The sequence below is a fragment of the Pelophylax lessonae genome (genome assembly GCF_965119305.1).
Source record: "Pelophylax lessonae genome assembly, chromosome: 1".
Lineage (NCBI taxonomy): Eukaryota > Metazoa > Chordata > Amphibia > Anura > Ranidae > Pelophylax > Pelophylax lessonae.
In genome coordinates this window covers 142117821-142143302 of record NC_138768.1, presented here as the reverse complement: position 1 = coordinate 142143302, position 25482 = coordinate 142117821, and the positions used below count along the sequence as shown (strand labels likewise).

Here is a 25482-nt window from a genome sequence, read left to right as displayed (position 1 = left end):
AAAAAAAAACACAAGGCATAATCCACCTGGATGCACAAAGTAATTGTGATATGTATGGTTTTATTAACACATGTCAACGTTGCAAAATTTGGCTTAGGCATTAAGATTTGTTTTAACCTACAAGAGGGTTATTGACCATAAACTATAGTCTCCACACTATGAAAAAATCTGATGCATTTTAATAGATGTTCTTCCACCAGTGCAACTCATTTCACCACCATCACCATAAAAAAATGCTCACTCACCGCCAGTCCAGTGACCTCTAAACTAAGGTCACCAAATGCTGTGGCATTGGCCATTAACACCTCCAAATTGATCACACCATTCCTCAGTAGGTCTTCTGTTATCGCTCCAGGAACACCACAACATCAAACCACCAGAAAAAGTACTAAGTGTAGTATTTTATTAAACTGAATTTACAACACATAAAAGTATGCGACTCACTTGTAAATTTGCCCAACCCTGGCACCAAAATGTAAACAGCATTATCGTGAACTTGCACCACTGTACCTCCGACTGGGAACCGGCATGTGTTCCAACCACCGGAAGTTCACGCTGGACGTGACATCAGAGCAGTGATGGCAAACGGAAGTGCTCATTTTATTATGGTGGTGGTGAAAGGTGTTGCACTGCTGGAAGAACAACTATTAAAATGACAGAAGATTTTTTCACATGGTGTGGGGACTATTACATACAGTTAGGTCCATATATAATTTGGACACAGGCACAATTTTCATATTTTTGGCTCTGTATGCCACCAGAATAAAATTAAAACGGAACAATCCAAATTAATTTGAAGTGCAGACTTTCAGTTTTAATTCAAGTGGTTGAACATAAATATCAAGTACACATTTTAGGAACTGAAACCATTTTTATATACAGTCCCCCCATTTTAGGGGCTCATATGTAATTGAATAAATACATAATCATAAATAAAATGTTCATTTTTAATATTTTGTTGAAAATCCTTTTCTGGCAATGACTGCCTGAAGTGTGGAACCCAAGGATATTACCAAAGACTGGGTTTCCTCCTTTCTGATGCTTTGCCAGGCTCTAACTGCAGCTGTCTTCAGTTGTTCTTTGTTTGTGGGTCTTTCTGCCTTCAGCAAATGGAATGCATGCTCAATTGGGTTGAGATCAGGCGATTTATTCGGCCATTGTAGAATATTCCACTTCTGTTCCTTCAAAAGCTCCTGGGTTGCTTTTGCAGTGTGTTTTGGATCATTGTCCATCTGTACCGTAAAGGGCCATCCAATCAACTTTACTGAATTTGGCTGAATCTAGGCTGATAGTATATCTCTAAACACTGCAGAATTTATCCAGCTGCTTCGGTCTTCTGTCACATCAACAAAAAACACCATCGATCCAGTGCCCATGCCATCACACTGCCTCAGCCATGTTTTACAGATGACGTTGTGTGCTTTGGATCATGGGCTGTTCCAAGCCTTATATGAGGGGGAAAGATAGTTGGAAACGGCGCTACCTTTGGTGTGTGTGGTAAACCAGACCATATATAAAATTATGTGCAAACTAAAAGTGCTAGTGCAAAGGTAAAATACAGTGCCTTGCGAAAGTATTCGGCCCCCTTGAACTTTGCAACCTTTTGCCACATTTCAGGCTTCAAACAAAGATATAAAACTGTAATTTTTTGTGAAGAATCAACAACAAGTGGGACACAATCATGAAGTGGAACGAAATTTATTGCATATTTCAAACTTTAACAAATAAAAAACTGAAAAATGGGGCGTGCAAAATTATTCAGCCCCCTTAATACTTTGTAGCGCCACCTTTTGCTGCGATTACAGCTGTAAGTCGCTTGGGGTATGTCTCTATCAGTTTTGAACATCGAGGAACTGAAATTTTTGCCCATTCCTCCTTGCAAAACAGCTCGAGCTCAGTGAGGTTGGATGGAGAGCGTTTGTGAACAGCAGTTTTCAATTCTTTCCACAGATTCTCAATTGGATTCAGGTCTGGACTTTGACTTGGCCATTCTAACACCTGGATATGTTTATTTGTGAACTCCAACCATCTTCCCATCAATTTTAACCATCTTCCCTGTCCCTGCTGAAGAAAAGCAGGCCCAAACTATGATGCTGCCACCACCATGTTTGACAGTGGGGATGGTGTGTTCAGGGTGATGAGCCGTGTTGCTTTTATGCCAAACAAAGTTTTGCATTGTTGCCAAAAAGTTCAATTTTGGTTTCATCTGACCAGAGCACCTTCTTCCACATGTTTGGTGTGTCTCCCAGGTGGGCTTGTGGCAAACTTTAAACAACACTTTTTATGGATATCTTTAAGAAATGGCTTTCTTCTTGCCACTCTTCCATAAAGGCCAGATTTGTGCAGTATACGACTGATTGTTGTCCTATGGACAGAGTCTCCCACCTCAGCTGTAGATCTCTGCAGTTCATCCAAAGTGATCATGGGCCTCTTGGCTGCATCTCTGATCAGTCTTCTCCTTGTATGAGCTGAAAGTTTAGAGGGACGGCCAGGTCTTCGTAGATTTGCAGTGGTCTGATACTCCTTCCATTTCAATATTATCGCTTGCACAGTGCTCCTTGGGATGTTTAAAGCTTGGGAAATATTTTTGTATTCAAATCCGGCTTTAAACTTCTCCACAAAAGTATCTCGGACCTGCCTGGTGTGTTCCTTGTTCTTCGTGATGCTCTCTGCGCTTTAAACGGACCTCTGAGACTATCACAGTGCAGGTGCATTATACGGAGACTTGATTACACACAGGTGTATTCTATTTATCATCATTAGTCATTTAGGTCAACATTGGATCATTCAGAGATCCTCACTGAACTTCTGGAGAGAGTTTGCTGCACTGAAAGTAAAGGGGCTAAATAATTTTGCACGCCCAATTTTTCAGTTTTTTATTTGTTAACAAAGTTTGAAATATCCAATAAATTTCGTTCCACTTCATGATTGTGTCCCCACTTGTTCTTGATTCTTCACAAAAAATTAGTTTTATATCTTTATTTTTGAAGCCTGAAATGGGGCAAAAAGGTCGCAAAGTTCAAGGGGGCCGAATACTTTCGCAAGGCACTGTATGTGCAGAAATAATTATCATGCAGAAATTGTAAAATACTAAAATCTGGCCGGATATTAAAAAATACAAAAGTGCTTGGTGAAGATATTTAATAATGTGACAAGGTATGGTACAGATAATAGTAATAAATATTGGTGAAGAGATAGGTAAAAGGTGATCACTCCAATTTAAAAATGAATTGAGTAAAGATTGCGATAGTGATGGTGAGCTCCGATTACTGTGTTCCCACTAACACTAGAGGTCGCACTTACCCCTCAGCAAGATAGTAATACTGGCTGCATAGGGTAGGTGTATGGAAAAAAATCCTCAGAGCTGTCCCCAATCTATCCTTAGGGACCGATGGATCCCATCTGAGTGTGGGGAAAAAACCTCTTAGCGTAGCATGTAATGTTAAATCACAAAGGGAGCAGTAGTGACTCACGCTTAAGCTGCGGCTGTAGCAGATCAATTCAGACAGGTGCAAGCAGCGCCGATGGAGCTTCCGCGTTCCACACACGGCGAGCTGCAGACCAGAAGGGACGTTGACGTTTAGTTCCAAGCCTTCTCCACACTTTTTACTTCCCACCATTCTGGTAAAGATTAACCTTCGTTTCATCCGTCCAAAGAATGCTTTTCCAGAATGGTCTGGCTTTTTTAGATATTTTGGGCAAACTCTAATCTGGCTTTTCTATTCTTCAGGCTTATAAATGGTTTGCACCTTGTGGTGAACCCTCTGAATTTGCTCTTCTGAAGTCTTCTCTTGATTGTACACTTTGACAATGATACGCCCACCTTCTGGAGAATGTCTCCCACTTGTCTGGATGTTGTGAATGGGTTTTTCTTTACCATAGAGAGGATCCTGCGATCATCCACCACTGTTGTCTTCCGTGGACATCCAGGCCTTTTTATGTAGCTGAGCTTACCAGTGCGTTCTTCTTTCCTCAGAATGTACCAAGCTATTGATTTGGCCACTCCTAATGTTGCTGCTATCTCTCTGATGGATTTGTTTTGTTTTTGAAGCCTTACAATGGCCTGTTTCCCTTGCATGGACAACTCCTTTGAACGCACAATGAAGGTTCACAGCAATAGATTTCAAATGCAAATACCACACTTAGAATCGATTCCAGACCTTTTACCTGCTTAATTGATGAAACAACAAAGGAGTAGCCCACACCGGGCCATGAAACCGCTTTTTATTGCAAAAAGGGGAGGGTGGCTATTCTTATGAGCTGTAATTCCTAAACCCTTCCTCTGATTTGGATGTACATACTGTCAAATTTAACCTGAGTGTGCGCACTTTCAGCCAATATCTATTATATAACTATAGCTTGAATATATGTTTTGGTAAATGCCTGGAAAAAATATAAAATTGTGCCGGTGTCTAAATATAAATGGACCTAACTGTATATAATTTATGGACATTAATATCAATTGTACCTTTGTGGTTTTTTTTGGCTGTGTTAGTCGCATATTCTCCAAAATATGTTCGTTCACCATAAAATCACTCAAGAGTAAACATACAATTCTGAAGACCTAAAAAGAAAAAACCTTTCCAGAGGTAGCAATGAAGAAGCTGAAGAGCCTCTGACAGTTGTATTGATTAAATGGAATCACACTATATAAAAGGATATCTTCTCCAATGAGCGTTGACTTTGTGTACAGGGCAGAAAGTCGTCTGGTAAACAAAGAATTCTTGTTGTCACCTGCTGCCTTCAGCGCTGCCGTTTCTGTTTGTTTAACTACGCCAACCTGCAAAGGGAACCGAATTACAACTTCATGGGACTGTAATGCCACATAGTGGAATATTATAGAATTACAGGATGCGGTGATAAAGAGACACAGAACACATGGATAAATGGACAAAATACAATTTTTTTACCTTAATGCATTCCCTGAATTATAGCAAAACTCCACTTGAAAACAGGAGCTCCACTTGTCCTCCTCCTTCACCCTGTGTTCTCAAAGTTTTTTGTTTTTTTTCCCAGAGAGCAGGGAACTAGTTTTGACAGGTACTAGAGCTGCACAAATAATCGTTAAAAGATCACAAATTGACCCCCCACACACTCTTAATCCAGCATTTCCAAGATTCATGTAAAAAGTGCAGAGCAGTTCCAGTGCTCACAGCTGTCAAAAAAAAAAGCAGCCAGCAATGTTTATTAACAACATTGCTCAGCTACCAAAAGAGATGGATAAAAAGAAACATTTTATCTTCTTATCTGTCCTTCTGTTTATTTATTTACAGATCAAAAGGGATAAACTTTGGTCTGCAAATAAAGTCAGTTTAAAGCAACCTCCTAAAGGGGGAAAAAAAACAAAAAAAAAACAAACAAACAAACAATAAATGGATTTTTGTAAAATCTTACCGTAAAATCCTTTTCTCTTAGCTCATTGACAGACGTAGTCCTCGGTGATACACCACCTTCGGGTTATGTTGCCTCCACAGGAGCAGGTCTTTAGAGATTTTAACCCAACCCAACTCAAAAACAGAGGGGCGGGGACTACGTCTGTCAATGAGCTAAGAGAAAAGGATTTTACGGTAAGATTTTACAAAAATCCATTTTTCTCTAGCGCTCATTGACAGACGTAGTCCTCGGTGATACACCACCTTCGGGACGTCCCAGAGCAGTATCACAAATGAGGGGTGGGAAAATGGAAATCAAATCCCAATCTAGAAGGCCCAACCGGTGCCAACTAGAAGTTTACAATGCTCATCCTTAATGATGAGACTCAACAAAAAAGAGAAAAATTATTTTTTTTTTTTTCAAACAGAAAAAAACCCTCGAGGTAGACCACCGGTCTCCTCAAATTGCGGCCTGCAAAACCTTGCGGCCAAATGAGGCATCCGCCGATGCCATCACATCAGTTTTATAGAATTTTGTAAAGGTATGTACCGACGACCAGGTGGCCGCCTTACATACCTGGACCACTGACGCCTGATGGCGAAAGGCCCAGGAAGTACTGAGCGCTCGAGTGGAGTGCGCCCTAACAGGGAACGGAGGACTCTGACCCTTAATAGAATAAGCCTGTACCACCGTTTGTCTAATCCATTTGGCAATGGTCGCGGCAGATGCAGGCAAACCCTTTCTGGGGCCATCCGTGATCACAAAAAGTGAATCCGTCTTACGGAATGATTCCGTAGCTTTCAGGTATACCCTGATTGCCCGAACCACATCTAAGGAATGCAACGCATGTTCCCGATGATGCTTGGGCTGAGGACACAAGGAAGGTAGTACAATATCTTCATTCAGATGAAAATCTGAAACCACCTTAGGAAGAAAAGATGGCTTAGGATGAAGTACTACCTTATCCCTATGAATCACTAGGTATGGGGACTGGCATGATAATGCAGCCAGTTCTGACACCCTGCGAGCAGAAGTAATAGCCACCAAGAAGGCCACCTTCTGGGATAAAGTAAGCAAGGGAATCTCCCTGATGTTTTCAAAGGGAGGTTTCTGTAGAACCGACAAAACCAAATTAAGATCCCAGGGCGGTAAGGGCGCGCGGACTGGAGGAGCCAGGTGCCGCACCCCTTGGATGAAATTCCGCACCAAGGACTTGGTAGCTAAAGGTTTCTGAAAGAAGATTGCTAATGCTGAAACTTGACCCTTGATGGTGCTCAAGGCTAGCTTCTGCTCAACCCCTTGTTGCAAAAAGGCCAATATTCGAGTCACCGAATAGGTACGTGGAGGAAATCCTAAAGATTCGCACCACGCAATATAAGTCTTCCATGTGTGATAAAAGACCTTGCTGGAAGTCGCTTTCCTTGCTTTAATAAGGGTAGGAATGACTGAAGTAGACAAACCTCTGTCCTTCAGTACTTGGGTCTCGATGGCCAGGCCATTAAACCCAGCGACTGTAAAGCATGATGGTAAATTGGTCCTTGAGACCACAGACACTCCCTGAGACGAAGTTCCCACGGAACGTCTGCGACTAGCATGTGCAAGTCGGCCAGGCCGGCTTGAGGAGGCCAGCCTAGAATTTCTAGGACCACTGGCGCTGATAGAATCTGAACCAGGCGTCCCTAGAGGTATCTGGCCCCGACCATCCGAGAAAGTCTGGTCGTTTTCTGTTCCCACACATTTATCAGATACCTGATTGTTATCAGGAAGGGTGATCTTTTCTGGTTGAACCTCAGGGACCGAAGTCACCCGACTAGAGGCTACTTGGCCTATCTGGTCAACCAGATCCGATTCCTGTGAGGTATAGGGACTAATCTTAGGAAAAGGTAAAGGAAAAGATCTATTCAGGGAACGGTAACTACCGCTTCCTGTAGTACTTCAATGTTGGAAGGGAAGAATCGCACCGGTAGTAGTGGTTGAAGCTCGATCTAATGTCCTGAATACCGGTGAAAACGTCCCCCCACCCTGAAACCGGGTGGGGGCGCACCTTCAGGCTGTGTACTCCTTTGCTTCGGGTTTGGCTGGGTTGGTCCTCTGCTTGTCCGACCAGCCCTTCTTGAACCCTCCTGGAGGAGTCTTGCCTTTCCCGCTAGTACCAGCCGGGCGCCCTTTATGGGCGGTAAAGAAAGGTCCTCGCTTGTTGCGAGGTCCCTTAGCTTTAGCAGCCTGTGGCAAAAAAGTGCTCTTGCCCCCAGTGGCATCCTTGATGATTTCATCTAGGTTGGCCCCAAATAGACGATTCCCCTGAAAAGGGAGATTTGTCAAGGTCTTTTTGGAACCTAGGTCAGCTGACCAGCATTTTAACCACAGCACACGTCTGAGGATCACCGCTGACATAGATGCATGCCCTAATAAGGGAGTAGTGTCCAAGGCTGCGTCACAGATAAACTGTAGCCCTTGTATAATCTGTTCCATCAAATCAGATGTCTCCTGGGGAATATCTTTTCCCCTAAGGTCTTGGCGTACCATTTTCGCCCATTCCGTAAGTGTCTGGGAAACTAGACCAATAACAATTACTGGTCTAAATGCTGACCCTATCAGAGAGAAGATGGTGCGGGACTTTGCTTCCATCTTTCGATCCACCGGATCCTTAAAGGACGAAGTGTCCTCCACTGGGATAACCGTGGCTTTATTCAGCCTGGAAATAGGTGGATCCACCACTGGTGGTACCGTCCATTTCTTAATGATGGATTCCTCAAACGGATAGCGTCTAGCAATACGCTTGGAAATAGTAAAGGTACGTTTAGAATGCTCCCATTCTCCTTTAATCTGATTACCGAAACATTTGGGTACAGGAAAAACCTTCACCGTTTTGATGGGCTTATTAGTACCAAAAGGAATCTCTGTTTCAGTTGCCTCTGCCGGTAAAGCCTCAAGTTTTAAGGTTTCCTGCACTGCCACAACTAGTGCGTCCACCAATGCTTCTTCCTGAATTATAGCAGGAGAAGAAGCGTCCTCCTCACTGTCTGAAGGGGCTTTACCTGGGATAACAGCCTTTGCAGAGGAACCTGCAACTGCAGTGACCATCTCTGAATCAGAGTCAGAGGTGTCAGATAGTATAGGGGTAGGCGGGGGTCGCTTCCTTGACCCCCGTCCCTGACAGGCCGCCTCCACCCGAGCCACCATAGACTCCAAAATTGCTGTAAATGACTCTACACTCTGTGCACCGGCGGGTCCCGTGGCCCCCTCGAGGGAAACAGGTGGGGGAATATGTGTGGCAGGGTCCATGATAATTCCAGTCACTTCCTGGATAATATAATTCAAAAATAAAATTTTTTTTTTTTTTTTTTTTTTTTTTTTTTTTTTTTTTTTTTTTCCAGACCCCCAGCGCCACAAAAAGCCCCTTAGTGTTACCTGCTAGGGATCCCTATCGATCGAGAGAGAGAGAGAGAGAGAGATAGACCCCCAGGCTCACCACTTGATGCTCAGAGTTTAACTGCAACAGGTTACAGCGCTGTCTTGACAAACAGGAAGTCTTTTGGCTGGCTGCCCAGGAAGAAAGGAGGCGGCTCCGCCCCTCTGCACGCCTTCCGGCGCCTCCCCTAGCTCCACGAGGTGTTTGGATCACCTCAAACATGGCCGCCCCCATGCTGGAGACACGAGGCTACGCCAAAATGGCGGCTCGTGCGATCCAGCAAAAAAAATGGCGGCGGCCTGTACTGAATAGCGGTGTGCTGCAGGGCACACAACACTCTCTCTGCATGGGGATTTGGCGTGGTTGGCGGTACCGGCCCTGGCGGACCGCATGGCCATTCGGGAGGCCTGCTAATAGCTGGAGATCTGATTAGGAAGGCAGTCTACATGTCCGTGGCTTCTGACTGGTAGGTAGCTTATTCTTATCACCGTAAGATTCCCAGAATGCCACAGATTATAATCTTTTTAACATGTATACAATTAGATTGTTAGCTCCCAAACCAAGCCTCCTGGCTTTTTGCACATAAAATCACACTCAAAGTAGGAGGATCTGTGTCATTTATAGGATAGAGAGGGACTCCATCTTACCATACAGAGAGGGGCCCGCGTTCACCACAAGACCCGTCAGGGGAAAAGGGGGAACATACTACTCACCATACCGGAACCAGGCGGGCACCAACTCCTGACAGTACCCCTCTCCACCGGGGCGGGAGGGCTGTCGACCGATATGGACGCCGTGACTCATGGTCTTTGGCGTTTCAGCGAGACGTTTAACTCGCGGGGTCAGTCCTTTAATGGGACTTTGACGCGGCCGACCCAGCGCGGAGCTATGGCCTGCACGCGCTCGTAGGCTGAACTGGGGTGACCACCGGATCTCAACATCCAGCCCGTCGCCCAGTTCAGCTTTCTTGCTTGATGATCTCACAGGAACACTGTAGAAAAAAAGCTGTCTAAAAAATCCTTTAACCACTTAAGCCCCGGAGGATTTGGCTGCTAAAGGACCAGACCCCTTTTTTCAACTTGGCACTTCGTGACTTTAACTGATAATTGCTCGGTCATGCAATGCTGTACCTAAACGAAATTTACGTCCTTTTTTTCCCACAAACAGAGCTTTCTTTTGGTGGCATTTGATCACCTCTGCGCTTTTTATTTTTTGCGATATTAATAAAAAAAGAGCGAAAATTTTGCAAAAAAATGACATTTTCAACTTTGTCTTTTAAAAAATATCCAATATACTCAATTTATGTCATTTTTTTTGGCCAAAATATATTTAGCTACATGTCTTTGACAAAAAAAAAATCAATGAGCGTATTTTTATTGGTTTGCGCAAAAGTTATAGCGTCTACAAACTATGGTGTAAATACTGAAATTTACGAAGCTTTAATTTCTGACTGCCTATCTCATTTCATGAAGTGCTAAAATGGCGGGGCAGTACAAAACCCCCCCAAACTACCACTTTTTGGAAAGTAGACATCCTAAGGAATGTTCTGAGAGGCATGTTGAGCTCATTGAATATTTTATTTTTTTGTCACAGGTGTTTGAAAAATGACTAAAAAAATTTTTTTTTTTTTTTTTTACACAAAGTTGTCATTGAAATGATATATTGCTCACACATGCCATGGGTATATGTGTAATTACACCCCAAAATATATTCTGCTGCTTCTCCTGAGTACAGGGATACCACATATGTGAGACTTTTTGGGAGCGTAGCTGTGTACGGGAGCCGGAAAACAAATCACCACCATCAGAATTTCAAAGGGCGTACATTTTTCATTGCATTTTCTCACTACCTATAACGGTTTAGGAGGCCCTGAAATGTCAAGATGCCACAAAACCCCCCCAAATGACCCCATTTTGGAAAGTAGACACCCCAAGCTGTTTGCTGAGAGGCATGGTGAGTCCATGGAATATTTTATATTTTGCCACAAGTTTCGGGAAAATTACAATTTTTTTTTTTAATTTTTTTTTTTTACACAACGTTGTCACTAAAAGATAAATTTCTCACACATGACATGGGTATATGTGGAATGACACCCCAAAATACATTCTGCCGCTTCTCCTGAGTATGGGGATGCCCCATGTGTGAGACTTTTTGGGAGCCTAGCTGTGTACAGGACCGCGAAAACCAATCAACACTCTCAGGTTTTCTAATGGCGTAAATTGTTCATGTCACCTCTGCACTACCTGTCGCAGTTTCGGAGGCCCTAAAATTCCAAGATAGCACAAAACCCCCCCAAATGACCCCATTTTGGAAAGTAGACACCCCAAGCTGTTTGCTGAGAGGCATGGTGAGTCCATGGAATATTTTATATTTTGCCACAAGTTCCGGGAAATATATATATATATATATTTTTTTTTTTTTTTTACACAAAGCTGTCAGTAAATGATATATTGCTCACACATGCCATGGGTATATGTGAAATGACACCCCAAAATACATTCTGCTGCTTCTCCTGAGTACAGGGATACCCCATGTGTGAGACTTTTTTGCAGTCTAGCCGAGTACAGGACCCCGAAAACCAACCTCCACTTTCAGGCTTTCCAAAGGCGTAAATTGTTGATTTCACTCCTGACTACCTATCACAGTTTCGGAGGCCCTAAAATTCCAAGATAGCACAAAACCCCCCCAAATGACCCCATTTTGGAAAGTAGACACCCCAAGCTGTTTGCTGAGAGGCATGGTGAGTCCATGGAATATTTTATATTTTGCCACAAGTTCCGGGAAATATATATATATATATATATATATTTTTTTTTTTTTTACACAAAGCTGTCAGTAAATGATATATTGCTCACACATGCCATGGGTATATGTGAAATGACACCCCAAAATACATTCTGCTGCTTCTCCTGAGTACAGGGATACCCCATGTGTGAGACTTTTTTGCAGTCTAGCCGAGTACAGGACCCCGAAAACCAACCTCCACTTTCAGGCTTTCCAAGGGCGTAAATTGTTGATTTCACTCCTGACTACCTATCACAGTTTCGGAGGCCCTAAAATTCCAAGATAGCACAAAACCCCCCCAAATGACCCCATTTTGGAAAGTAGACACCCCAAGCTGTTTGCTGAGAGGCATGGTGAGTCCATGGAATATTTTATATTTTGCCACAAGTTCCGGGAAATATATATATATATATATATATTTTTTTTTTTTTTACACAAAGCTGTCAGTAAATGATATATTGCTCACACATGCCATGGGTATATGTGAAATGACACCCCAAAATACATTCTGCTGCTTCTCCTGAGTACAGGGATACCCCATGTGTGAGACTTTTTTGCAGTCTAGCCGAGTACAGGACCCCGAAAACCAACCTCCACTTTCAGGCTTTCCAAGGGCGTAAATTGTTGATTTCACTCCTGACTACCTATCACAGTTTCGGAGGCCCTAAAATTCCAAGATAGCACAAAACCCCCCCAAATGACCCCATTTTGGAAAGTAGACACCCTGAGCTATTTGCAGAGAGGCATGTTGAGTGTTTTGCAGATCTCACTTTTTGTCACAAAGTTTTGGAAATTGAAAAAAGAGGAAAAAAAATGCATTTTCCTGTTTTTTCTTCATTTTCCAAAAAAAATGAGAGCTGCAAAATACTCACCATGCCTCTCAGCAAATAGATTGGAGTGTCTACTTTGCAAAATTGGGTCATTTGGGGGGGTTTTGTGCTATCTTGGAATTTTAGGGCCTCCGAAACTGTGATAGGTAGTCAGGAGTGAAATCAACAATTTACGCCCTTGGAAAGCCTGAAAGTGGAGGTTGGTTTTCGGGGTCCTGTACTCGGCTAGACTGCAAAAAAGTCTCACACATGGGGTATCCCTGTACTCAGGAGAAGCAGCAGAATGTATTTTGGGGTGTCATTTCACATATACCCATGGCATGCGTGAGCATTATATCATTTACTGACAACTTTGTGTTAAAAAAAAAAAAAAAATTATTTTCCCGAAACTTGTGGCAAAATATAAACTATTCCATGGACTCACCATGCTTCTCAGCCAATAGCTTGGAGTGTCTACTTTGCAAAATGGGGTCATTTGGGGGGGTTTTGTGCTATCTTGAAATTTCAGGGCCTCTGAAACTGTGACAGGTAGTCAGGGGTAAAATCAGCAATTTACGCCATTAGAAAACCTGAAGATGTGGATTGGTTTTCGGGGGCGCGTACACAGCTACGCTGCCAAAAAGTCTCACACATGGGGTATCCCTGTACTCAGGAGAAGCAGCAGAATGTATTTTGGGGTGTCATTTCACATATACACATGGCATGTGTGAGCAATATATCATTTAGTGACAACTTTCTGTAAAAAAACAACAAAAAAAAAAGAAATAATAATTTTCCCGACACTTGTAGCAAAATATAAAATATTCCATGGACTCACCATGCCTCTCAGCAAATAGCTTTGGGTGTCTACTTTTCAAAAAGGGGTCATTTGGGGGGTGTTTGAACTGTCCCGGCATTTTATGCTCAATCTTATCCACACATCACCCACTCTTCTAACCACTTGAAAACCAAGCCTTTTCTGTGCCTTTTTGTTTACATGAAAAAATATTTTTTTTTTTACTAGAAAATTACTTTGAACCCCCAAACATTATATATTTCTTTAAAGCAGAGGCCCTATAGAATAAAATGGGGGATGTTGCAAATTTTTTTGTCACACGGTATTTGCGCACAGATTTTCCAAACGCAATTTTTGCGAAAAAAATACATTTTTTTTTAATTTATTTCACAAATACACTATATAATTCCAATTTTTTTGGTAAAATTTAAAAGATGATCTTATGCCGAGTTCATAGACACCTGACATGACATGCTTTAAAAATTGCGCACGCCTGCGCAGCGGCAACAACGTACGTACATTTTTAAAAACTTTAAAAGTCTCTACAGGTTACCACTTTAGACTTACAGAGGAGGTCTACTGCAAAAATTACTGCACTCGATCTGGCGATCGCGGCGATACCTCACATGCATGCTGAAATTGCGGTTTACATATGACACTAGACCAACGCTTGCGTGTGCCATTGCGTGCAAGCACGGGGGGAAAGGGGGGGGGGCTCAATTTTTTTTTTTTTTTTTTTTTTTTTTTTTTTATGTTATTTTGACACCTTTCCTTTAATTTTTTTTTTTTTTAATCATTTTTATTGTTATCACAGTGAATTTAGATATCCCCTATGATAGCAATCGGTAGTGACAGGTACTCTTTTTTAAAAAAATTGGGGTCTTTTATACTCTAGATCTCTCCTCTGACCTTAATGTATCTGACCACGCCAAAATTGGTGTGATAAAATACTTTCCCAATTTCCCAATGGCCCTGTTTATTTCTGGCGAAAAAGAAGTCATGAAATGCTCGTAGCCTCCGGCATCTTAGGCCATAGAGATGATTGGAGCCATTCTAATCTTCAATTAGCTCTATGGTTAGATAACTGAACCACCGGCTGCACTCTCGGGTTAACCGGTGGGACAGGAGAGCCCGAGAAAAACCACGGAAGGCTTCGGAAGGCGGCGGTGGGGGGGGGGGGGGAGACCCCTCCCACTGCATGTAAAAGCAGTCTAGCGGCCAATTACCTGCTAGGATTGCTTTTACATGTTAGCCGACCGCTGGCTGTAAAAAACGATACCAAGATGATGCCTAAATCTGCAGGCATCATCCTGGTACAACCACTCAAAGTCCAGCAACGTACCAGTACATTGCTGGTCCTTGTTTGGCATATAGGTTTTTTTTTTTCATGCAGCCTGTGGGCTGAACGGAAAAAAAGAGAACCTATCAGAAATCAGCACAGGAATAATGCGTAGTATTACTCATCATTAACCGCCCAAACAACCACCCACTGAATTTAATGATGGGTATACACGACACTATCCACGTATACCAAAATAGGATTTTAACTGCAGTGCTGAAATCAGAAAATCACCACAGCTGCTATCAGCAAAGGTATCCATATATGCTGAGCGCAAACACTGTTTGTGTCAGAATATATAAAATCAATGCGTGGTAGCCGACGAGGGACCTGCAAGAGAAACAGGTCACAAAAGAATGAAAAAACAAACAAAGTACATTAAAAAAAGTACATTAGGAAGAGTAGGACATATAAAATGACTGACACAACAAAAGTTTTTGGATTCTCATCATTAACCGCCCAAACAACCACCCACTGAATTTAATGATGGGTATACACGGCGCTATCCACGTATACCAAAATAAGATTTTAACTGCAGTGCTGAAATCAGAAAATCACCACAGCTGCTATCAGCAAAGGTATCCATATATGCTGAGCGCAAACGCTGTTTGTGTCAGAATATATAAAATCAATGCGTGGTAGCCGACAATTACCTGCAAGAGAAACAGGTCACAAAAGAATGAAAAAACAAACAAAGTACATTAAAAAAAAGTACATTAGGAAGAGTAGGACATATAAAATGACTGACACAACAAAAGTTTTTGGATTCTCATCATTAACCGCCCAAACAACCACCCACTGAATTTAATGATGGGTATACACGGCGCTATCCACGTATACCAAAATAAGATTTTAACTGCAGTGCTGAAATCAGAAAATCACCACAGCTGCTATCAGCAAAGGTATCCATATATGCTGAGCGCAAACGCTGTTTGTGTCAGAATATATAAAATCAATGCGTGGTAGCCGACAATTACCTGCAAGAGAAACAGGTCACAAAAGAATGAAAAAACAAACAAAGGACATTGAAAAAAGTATAGTAGGAAGGAGTAGAAGGACATATAAAATTACTGACACCACAACAGTTTTTGGATCCTTTTATTTTACTTTCTAACTGTTCCTTTATTTCTTGATTTGGGAGGGAGTGCGATCTTCTGCGATCTTCTCTTCCAGCTTGGGTCTCTCAAAATGTCGATGGACATCCAACATCCTTCGAGACCCTGTGTTTATGTGCCCTACACTGTGTCGTGCTGTACCCTACACTAATACTCCACTAGTGTATGGTAGCGCTCAAAACATTCCCCGATGCAGAGACCAGGATGGTCAGGACATTTGGGACAATAATAACGGGTGTCACGCCTAAATCCGCGCCTGCTACAGACACGACATCGTCTTTGGGGTCGTATTTGGGTAGGGGTACTCGGGAGGGCATAAGGAAAATGCCTCTCATGCAGCCGGCTCACTGCATCTGGAAGGGGAAGTTGGGCAGGCATGCCTCCTGGGTACAGGTAGGCAAGGATGACCGCTTCCTGGAATTCCCGGAAGGGTCCAGTTCGTCCTGACGCCTTGTATAGGACAAAGGCGTTCAGCATAGCCAATTGGAAAAGGTAAACAGACACTTTTTTGTACCAGCGTCTGGCTTTACGGGCAACTAAATACGGCGCCAAAAGCTGGTCGTTAAGGTCCACCCCTCCCATGTTAAGGTTATATTCGTGGACACAGAGGGGTTTCTCCATAACGCCAGTTGCCGTAGGGATTTGGACTGTCGTGTCTGCGTGAAGGGAGGACAGAACATAAACATCCCGTGTATCCTTCCACTTCACCGCAAGTAATTTGTCCGTTTTCAAGCAGGCTCTCGCCCCCTGACTAAGACGGGAATTAACAAGCCGTTGGGGGAAGCCCCGGCGATTAGGTCGCACGGTGCCACATGCGCCAATTTGTAAATCAAGCAGGTGACTAAATAGTGGCACGCTTGTGTAAAAATTGTCCACGTACAAATGGTACCCCTTTCCGGATAAGGGTGACACCAAGTCCCAAACAATCTTACCGCTGCTCCCTATGTAGTCTGGGCAGTTCGGGGGCTCCACAGTGCTATCTTTTCCCTCATAGACACGGAAATTAACTGTATAGCCTGTGGCCCTGTCACAGAGCTTATACAACTTGACCCCGTATCTGGCACGCTTGCTGGGGAGGTACTGTTTGATAGCAAGACGGCCAGTAAATTTAATCAGGGACTCGTCAATGCAGACAACTTGTTCGGGGGTAAACAAGGCTGCAAACCGCTGATTGAAGTGGTCTATGAGGGGCCGAATTTTGTGGAGCCGATCGTATGCAGGGTCTCCCCGAGGACGACAGATTTCATTGTCGCTGAAATGCATAAATCGCAGAATTTGCTCGTATCTCCCCCTGGACATGGAGGCAGAGTACATGCGCATATGGTGAGCTGGGCTAGTGGACCAATATAGCCGCAATTCACTTTGTTTAGTTATGCCCATGTGGAGGGAAAGGCCCAGAAAGATCTTAAATTCGGAAACCGTTATAGGATTCCAGCCGAATCGTCTGGCAAGGTGCGAATTTGGGTTGGCGGCGATAAATTGTTGAGCATATAAATTTGATTGATCCACAATAGATCTGAAAAGATCTTCCGTGAAGAACAGCTCAAAAAAGTTCAGGGGCGTAAAACCAGCTGTCTCCACGTGGATTCCAGGTTGGGCGGTGAATGGGGGGGAAGTACTGGCGCTGTAGAATCAGTGGGTTGCCAATTGGGATATGCCAGCGCATCAGGGAGGGCACTATGGGCTCTACGGGCCTGTCTTCGAATACGCGGTGGCTGCGGGCCACTACTTGTGCTAGCCACCGCACCAGCTTCAACTGCACTTAGGGGACTCGCCACGTCACCAGGTCTTACTGCAGTGCTGGTTGTACTAGGTCCAGGTTGTACTAGGCCGCTGGCGCTTGCCAGGTCGCCAGAAGGATGAGCGGCACTAGTACCCACACTCTGCTCCATACGAGCACCCTGCGATTCCTGCATTTCAACAACACCAGAATGGGGTCGGGTACGCCTGGGTCTAACAGGGACCCATCTGTCGTCGGAGCTGTCTGTCAGGGAGCCGCTGCTGTCATCTGGTTCGTATAATGACCCTGATTCTGCCGGTGAGGCTTCCCCATCGCTCTCACCTGACATGGACATTATACTGTAAATAGCTTCATCACTGTACGAACGTTTAGACATTTTGGTAACTAAATTTACCCGTACAGTGATGCGACTCACAGGTAATAAAAGCACCTGGTTGTCGAAGACTATTTCAAGCGCTACCAAAAAAACTGCTAATGCTAGCAGGGATCAGGCCTGACTCTGCTAACACAGCGGTTTTGTGTCTTGTGTTTTTTGTAAGTGACAGTAATCTATTGATTACTACACTTACCTGGGTGAAAGGGTTAAACGCAGGTGCTGGCCGGAATCAGTGCTGATCGTGCAAACACCGCGTTTTGGGAACCCTAAACTATGGGGGCGCTAGTATAGCTCTGATCAGATCAGATATTGATCTGTTCAAACACTATACTAGAAATGGAAGTGTAGGTGCGTGCGTGCGTGTGTGGTGATCAAGGGGTTACTTCTAAACTATGCGCCGGGGATCTGGGGGGGGGTGGCGGGGACCCTAAACCTCCTTTGGGAAAGAAACTAGCTAGCTAGAGCAACCTCAAGTCACAATGACACCAATACAAAAATACAGTAAAAACAGTATATTATGTGTGTATTAGTGCTAATGTGACAGAGGGTGTAGGGGTTAACGGGATGTGATCAGGGGGGGATCAGGGGTTTAAATCTTTATTGGAAGGGACTGGCGGGTATCCTAAGGATAAAAGGAACGGTGGCAAGCGCTAAACCTGGTCACAAGTCACACTTATACGGGTATATAGAAAATGCTATATACTGTATACAGTGTGCGTTGTGGCAGGGGGTGTAGGGGTGATCAGGAGGGGATCAGGGGATTAAATCTTTATTGGGCGGGTGGGGGGGACCCTAAACCTGCTTGGGACACAAACTTAGTCGCCTGCGCTAATTCTGATCACAATGACACTAATACAAAAATACAAAAACACAGTATATTACGTTTGTATTAGTGCTGATGTGACAGAGGGTGTAGGGGTTAACTAGCGGTGATCAGGGGGGGATCAGGTGGGATCAGGGGCTTAAATCTTTATTAGGGGGGGGTGGCGGGTAATTCAAGTGGAAAAAGGGGGGTCGCAAGCGCTAGACCTGACCACAAATCACACTTATACGGGTATATAGCAAAATGCTATATACTGTATACGGTGTGTGTTATGGCAGGGGGTGTAGGGGTGATCAGGGGGGGGTCAGGGGCTTAAATCTTTATTGGGCGGGTGGCGGGGACCCTAAACCTTCTTGGGACAGAAACTTAGTCGCCTGCGCTAATTCTGATCACAATGACACTAATACAAAAATACAATAACACCGTATATTGCGTTTGTATTAGTGCTGATGTGACAGAGGGTGTAGGGGTTAACGGCGGTGATCAGGGGGGGTTCAGGGGGGATCAGTGGGTTAAATCTTTATTAGGGGGGGGTGGGGGGTAATTTGAGTGGAAAAGGGGGGGGTCGCAAGGGCTACACCTGTTCACAAATCACACTTATACAGGTATATAGGTATATGCTATATGCTGTATATAGTGTGTGTTGTGTCAGGTGCTGTAGGGGTTAATTGGGGGGGCGATCGGGGGTGAAATGTGCCTATCTAACTGTGTATGTACGTGCTTGGTGCTGTACTTACAATTAGATGTGCTCTCCTCTCACGCTGGATCCAAAAAGACCGTTGGGAGGGGAGGGCACATCTCCTCTAAGCCTGTGTTTACATTTCACAGGCTTAGAGGGAGATCTGATTGGGCAGGACCGATCAACAGGTCCAGACCAAAAATGATTGGCCTGGACCTGATGACTGATCGGTTCTGAACCCAATCGAGTCATCGGCGGGACCGCGGGTGCGCGCGCGCCAGAGCGGCGAAGGCTAGTGACGTACCGCTACGTCACTCTGCCTGGCCGGGGCTGACCGCCGCAGTATATAGTCGTGCGGCGGTCGGCAACCGGTTAAGAAAAAAATCTTGCCAGGACCTAAGATCCCAGCAAGGTATCTAGGTCCTTACTCCTAACTAGACAGAAAATAACTGATTTGCTGAGGCAGAGAGAGAGAGAGGATATACCCTCTGGGACTGCCCCTAGGGTGTGGCCAGAGCTTTTTAATTTCCTGTCTAGTCCTGCTCCTGTGGAGGCAACATAACCCGAAGGTGGTGTATCACCGAGGACTACGTCTGTCAATGAGCGCTAGAGAAATATACATTTTTTTATCAAATCGTTTTCCTGTTTAGCACCTTATTAACCCTTAATTTACTCTAATCAACCTCATTAACTTCTTAGTCTCCTTCATTGAATTATTTTACTGCAGATTTTTTTATTTACTTCTATATTTATAAACCATTTAAGAAATACTAAACATGTAAAGATTTTTTTGTTTACTTGTTCAATAATATATTTACACCTTTAACATATATTTACATGTTTCACATAAAAAAAAAAAAAAGCGCAAAATTAGAAAAAATAAAATTCATATTAACTAATATTAAAATAACTTGTCAGTGCTTTGTACCATTGCTGACAGCTGAAGTGTAAACAAAAAAGTTGCGGTAGGTATCCATAATTGGTATCGGCAAGTACTTCAAAAAAATAAAAATAAATAAAAGACCCTACTATACCTTAATGGTAATTTTTCTATTTCTTTACACATTACATTATTTTTCATTACATTTCTTTAAATTTGATTGAAGCAAAGAGTATGCCTTATTTTATTGCCATCTTGTTCGATAACTTAATGTGCACGGGTGGTAAATCTTTATAATAAAAAAAGTTCTTAAGAATCGTGAGAGAATCGTGATCTTTATTCTAAGCAAAAACCTTTTTTATTTTAACACTTTAATTTCAATATCCTTTAAAATAATTTTAACATGTCATATGAACCAACAATGCACAAGTCACCATTTCCAAATTATTTTATTATTTTGTGTTAAAAAGTAATTATTTCTTTAGTGCTCTCATGTGACCTAAAGCCTAGGCAAAGATCTCAGACTCTCCAATTACCAGGAGCATGGGGAGTATTTCAAAATACTTATTAAAACAGAATACTCTCTGCTGTCTATGAGACAGCTTCTGTCTGATAGACTTGCAGTGAGATAAACAAGCCCAACCAGAGAGCAAATATAAATACCCACATACACCTATTTATTTAAAAAATATAGCATTGATGTTGTTTTTTATTCAATGTATAAGCACAGATATCCCATTGACAGATATTTTTTCGAAAGCAGTGAGTCCCGGATTCACACTCATGCGGTGCGGGACACCACATGTAAAAAATTAAAAAGGAATGGCAACACATTCCTGTGCAAATTATATGCAGTGTCTCTGGGGTGCATTTGAGCCATGGATCTGTATAGCACAAATCACACCAAACTTGTGCAGGACCCTTTTTTTGTCCGCACCAGAATCAGATCGCATGGGTATTCACACCCATGCGATCCTTTTCTGCATATAGCACTGCATTTTGCAAACAAATTGTTGTATGTCGTTAACATACAGGCCACAAATCAGTTTGCATACATGGGTTGCAATTTTGATGCTGTGCGGAATTAGCTGTGAATTCGCATCACATCTAGTGTGAACCAAGCTTGAATGTCGCAAGCACCAAACTTTAAAGTGATTTGAACACAGACTGTTTAATTTACATTGTCCTTTCTATTATGTATATGGATGATGGCACTGCAATTATTTTTTAATTAAAAAAATAAAAATCTACTGCAATTACCTTTTTTTCTAATAGATATACAGCTGTCACATGACCCAGATCTTTCCCAGCCTGTCTGCAGGGAAACATAAGCAGGAGGAGCTTCTAGTCCTCTGCTGCTGGTCACACGTTCAAAATTAAAAAAACAAAAAGCCTTTGGAATACAGTCAAAATAAATAATTAATATCAATAAACTATTTTAAATTGTCATACAAATATATATTTGAAATCAAATCTTCATGATTTTGTGGAAATAACATGGTGTGGGTGGATTTATGCCAGTCATAGACTGTGGCACGCCCCTCTAGCTTGTGTCTTAGAATAAGATGGAGGTGAAGCCTTCATTGATCTACATGTAACATCCCTCCTCTATTGTGTTTAGCTAGTTAGCGGGCATGGAGAAGGAAGGGAGGGAGCGGGCTGTCATTTACCACTGTGTATACACCCACATATGTAGCTCTTTAGTCACATGGGCTGCTCAGATATGATAGGGAGGAAATGCTCAGCATAGAAACTCACTGAAAACTGAGCATGTGCAGAGTTGCCTGAACAGCTGCGAAATTCCTAGTTGAATTAGGGACATGAACAGAAGGGGGTGATAGAGAGCAGTAGGATAAATCAGGTTTTTTGCAGAATACAGAAAATGATTCTCATTGTAGGAGTATGAACATGTAATACACCATTTATTGAAAGTTCTTTATGTGGTGGGTTTAGTGACACCTTAACAGCAGGTGAATCTTTCTGATGCGTGTGTTTCAGGGCTAAATTCCAGGTATGGGTTTTTTTTTTGCATAATCCCCATGATTAAGCTCCAAGGGGAGGAAACACGTTGGCGGCATGGCCTAGTTGGAGTCTGGGCTGAGGCTGCCATTCATCTCACTTTATGCACAAGAGTCTGCTTTATAATGTACGACTTATGGATCTTTTCCTTTTTACTGCATAGTTAGATTGTTTCAGTTTCGACCAATGAATGTCAATTTCATACCCAACTGATCCCTGTGGAAGATGAGAATCACTGTAGTAACCGTCCCAATTACAGTGATCCTCGCTGTTCTCCAGATCCTGTGTTGAGTGGTTGCCCTATTGCATAGTAACCACAGGGGGGTTGGTTGCGTGGTACGGGCAGTAAATCAGTGAGAGAACATCCATCTCCCTAAATAAGAAAAATAAAAGGATTTTGTTTGTTTGGACAAGGTGGAGATTGTGTCATCACCGCCCTGTCTCTCTGCCTCATCCATTTGCATTCATTAAGAAAATGCAAAGCTTTCTGTAAAGGGCACCCATAGAGCAACCGCCTGTGGTTACTATGTAGCAAGGCAGCCACCCAGCACAAGATCCAGAAGACAGCAAGCATCACCGTGGTAGCAGTGACTACTACAGTGATTCTCCTCTTCCCCAGGGATCGGCCAGGAATGGAATATACAAACTTGCATTGGTGCAAGCTGGAACATATCTGGAATTCAGGTTTAGGTTAAAGATAACGGGATACAATAACATACATATACGGTCCTTAAAAAGTATTTAAAAAAAAAACATGTACTTACTTTATATCCTTTTGCAACAAGTCGCCTGACGTGGACAAATAATCTGTGACTGGGAATACTCGCAGTCATAAAATTGTGGTCAAGGTGACAGTATATGTTTAGCTCACGTCCTGCAATCTGTAAAGGGTTAAAATTACAATTAGCAGCTACGCTACCACATTTTGGAGTGCGCTTTTCAAAAAACAATGCTGACAGAATGGTTGCAGAACAAGCAGAAAGAGCATGTTGGGGATGCTTTATAGTTTTAACTGAAACCTGATGGCCTAGTCACACCTGTCAGCTTTCTTCCGATTGTAAAACCTCTCCCATTGTTCCCCAAGTCACTGTACTGTTCTGTCTGAGCTAGAGTTAAAAAAACGGAATTTTTGTAAAATCTTACCTGTAAAATTCCTTTCTCTGAGTCCTCCGACAGTCGCCGCCTCTTCATATTCGTCACATATGGGTATTAGACTTTGCTGCGAAGGAGTAGCTAGGCAACAGAATATGTTAACAATAAAGCTTTAACATATCCCACCCTCAAGGGGTGGTCCCCTCAGTCAATACCCTCCTACTTCCTGCAACCATATCTCAGTTTTAGTGGAATAGCAGTAGAGTATACAATCAAACCCCAAAAGAGGGGCGGGGGCGGCGACTGTCGGAGGACTCAGAGAAAGGAATTTTACAGGTAAGATTTTACAAAAATTCCGTTTTCTCTTACGTCCTCTGACAGTCGCCGCCTCTTCATATTCGTCACATATGGGGACGTCCCAAAGCAGTGCAAACATGAGGGGTGGGAAACGCATCCGCGCCGAAAGGCAACGCAGTCTCCACAACAAAGAAAGGAACCTTACCAAAGGAAGGAAACCAGCTGGGCAACAGCAAAAATAAGTGCTCAACAGGAGCAACAACCCAGGAAAAGACAAAAAAACCAGGGGATACAAAACTTATCCCAACAGCCAGGAGTCCCCAACAAGGGACCCTAGGGAACAGCCGCACTAAGAACCTTGCGGCCAAAGGAAGCATCCGCCGATGCCTGAACATCTACTTTGTAGAATTTTGTGAAAGTGTGCACGGTCGACCAAGTCGCCGCCTTACACACCTGGGCTACAGAAGCCCCATGACGACAGGCCCAAGACGTACTCAGAGATCTAGTAGAGTGCGCCTTCACAGGCACAGGGGGAACCTTCCCCTGCAAAGCATAGGCCTGTTCAATGGTCTGCCTGATCCATTTGGCGATGGTAGAGGCCGAAGCCGCCATGCCCTTCCGAGGACCCTCCGGAAGAACAAACAAGGAGTCCGTCTTTCGAAAAGACTCAGTCGATTTAAGGTAAACCCTTATCGCCCGAACAACATCCAGAGAGTGCAATCTCACCTCCTTTGGATGTTTAGGCTTCGTGCACAACGAAGGCAAGACAATATCCTCATTAAGATGGAATTCCGAAACTCGTTTCGGCAGAAAAGAAGGATTAGGTCGCAAGACCACCTTATCCAAATGAATAACCAGGTACGGAGACTTGCAGGACAAAGCCGCCAGTTCCGACACTCTGCGAGCCGAAGTGATCGCCACCAAAAAGGCGACCTTTTTGGACAACATAGACAACGAGATCTCCCTGATCTGTTCAAAAGGAGCACGTTGTAACACAGAGAGAACGAGATTCAAGTCCCAAGGGGGCAGAGGATCCCGCCTCGGGGGAACCAGATGCCGCACACCCTGAACAAAGGTGCCAACCAAAGGATTGGAAGCCACGGGACGTTGAAACAGAACGGCCAGAGCAGACACCTGACCCTTTATCGTAGCCAGCGCCAAACGCTGATCAACACCCGTTTGAAGGAAGGACAGCACACGGGACACCGAGTACGTGCGGGGTGAAAACCCCCTGGACTCACACCAGGCAAAATAGGCCTTCCAAGTACGGTAATAAACCTTCCCCGAGGAAGACTTCCTCGCGTTGATTAAAGTATGAACGACCTCCGGAGAGAGACCCCTCTCCTTCAGGACCTCGGTTTCAACAGCCAGGCCGTCAAAGCCAGCGACTGTAAAGCAGAATGGTATATCGGTCCTTGAGACAGTAGATCGTCTCGAAGAGGCAGACGCCACGGGGCGTCGACCGCCAGATTCACGAGGTCTGCGTACCAGGACCGGCGAGGCCAGTCCGGTGCCACAAGAATCACTGTGTTGCGTTCCGAGTGTAACCTGCGAAGGAACCTGGACAGCAACTGAATCGGTGGAAACGCGTACATCAGCCTGTACTGATGCCACGGGGCCACTAACGCGTCCGACGCGTCTGCCCGAGGGTCGCGCGTCCTTGCCACGAACCTCTTCACCTTGTTGTTGAGGCGAGACGCGAACAGGTCCACTTCTGGAAGACCCCACTTCGCGCACAACGTCTGGAAGACAGCCGGATGGAGAGACCATTCCCCCTGATCCAGGGTCTGGCGACTCAGATAGTCCGCCTGCCAGTTCTCCACTCCCGGAATGTGAACCGCCGTTATCGCCGGGACATGAGTCTCGGCCCAAGACAGAATGTCGGCCACTTCTCGAGCCGCTCGGGCACTCCTGGTGCCCCCTTGGTGGTTGATGTAGGCCACCGCC

The 25482-nt window shown here is 43.9% G+C and overlaps 1 protein-coding gene across 1 annotated transcript in view; it reads right to left on the bottom strand.

The window, feature by feature from the left end:
- Window positions 1–25482, bottom strand: part of MSH3 (mutS homolog 3) — a 429495-nt gene that overhangs the window by 366860 nt on the left and 37153 nt on the right. The window contains 2 exon segments of the mRNA XM_082257605.1: window positions 4646–4780; window positions 22911–23027. Coding sequence (XP_082113731.1) covers window positions 4646–4780; window positions 22911–23027 — 252 coding nt within the window.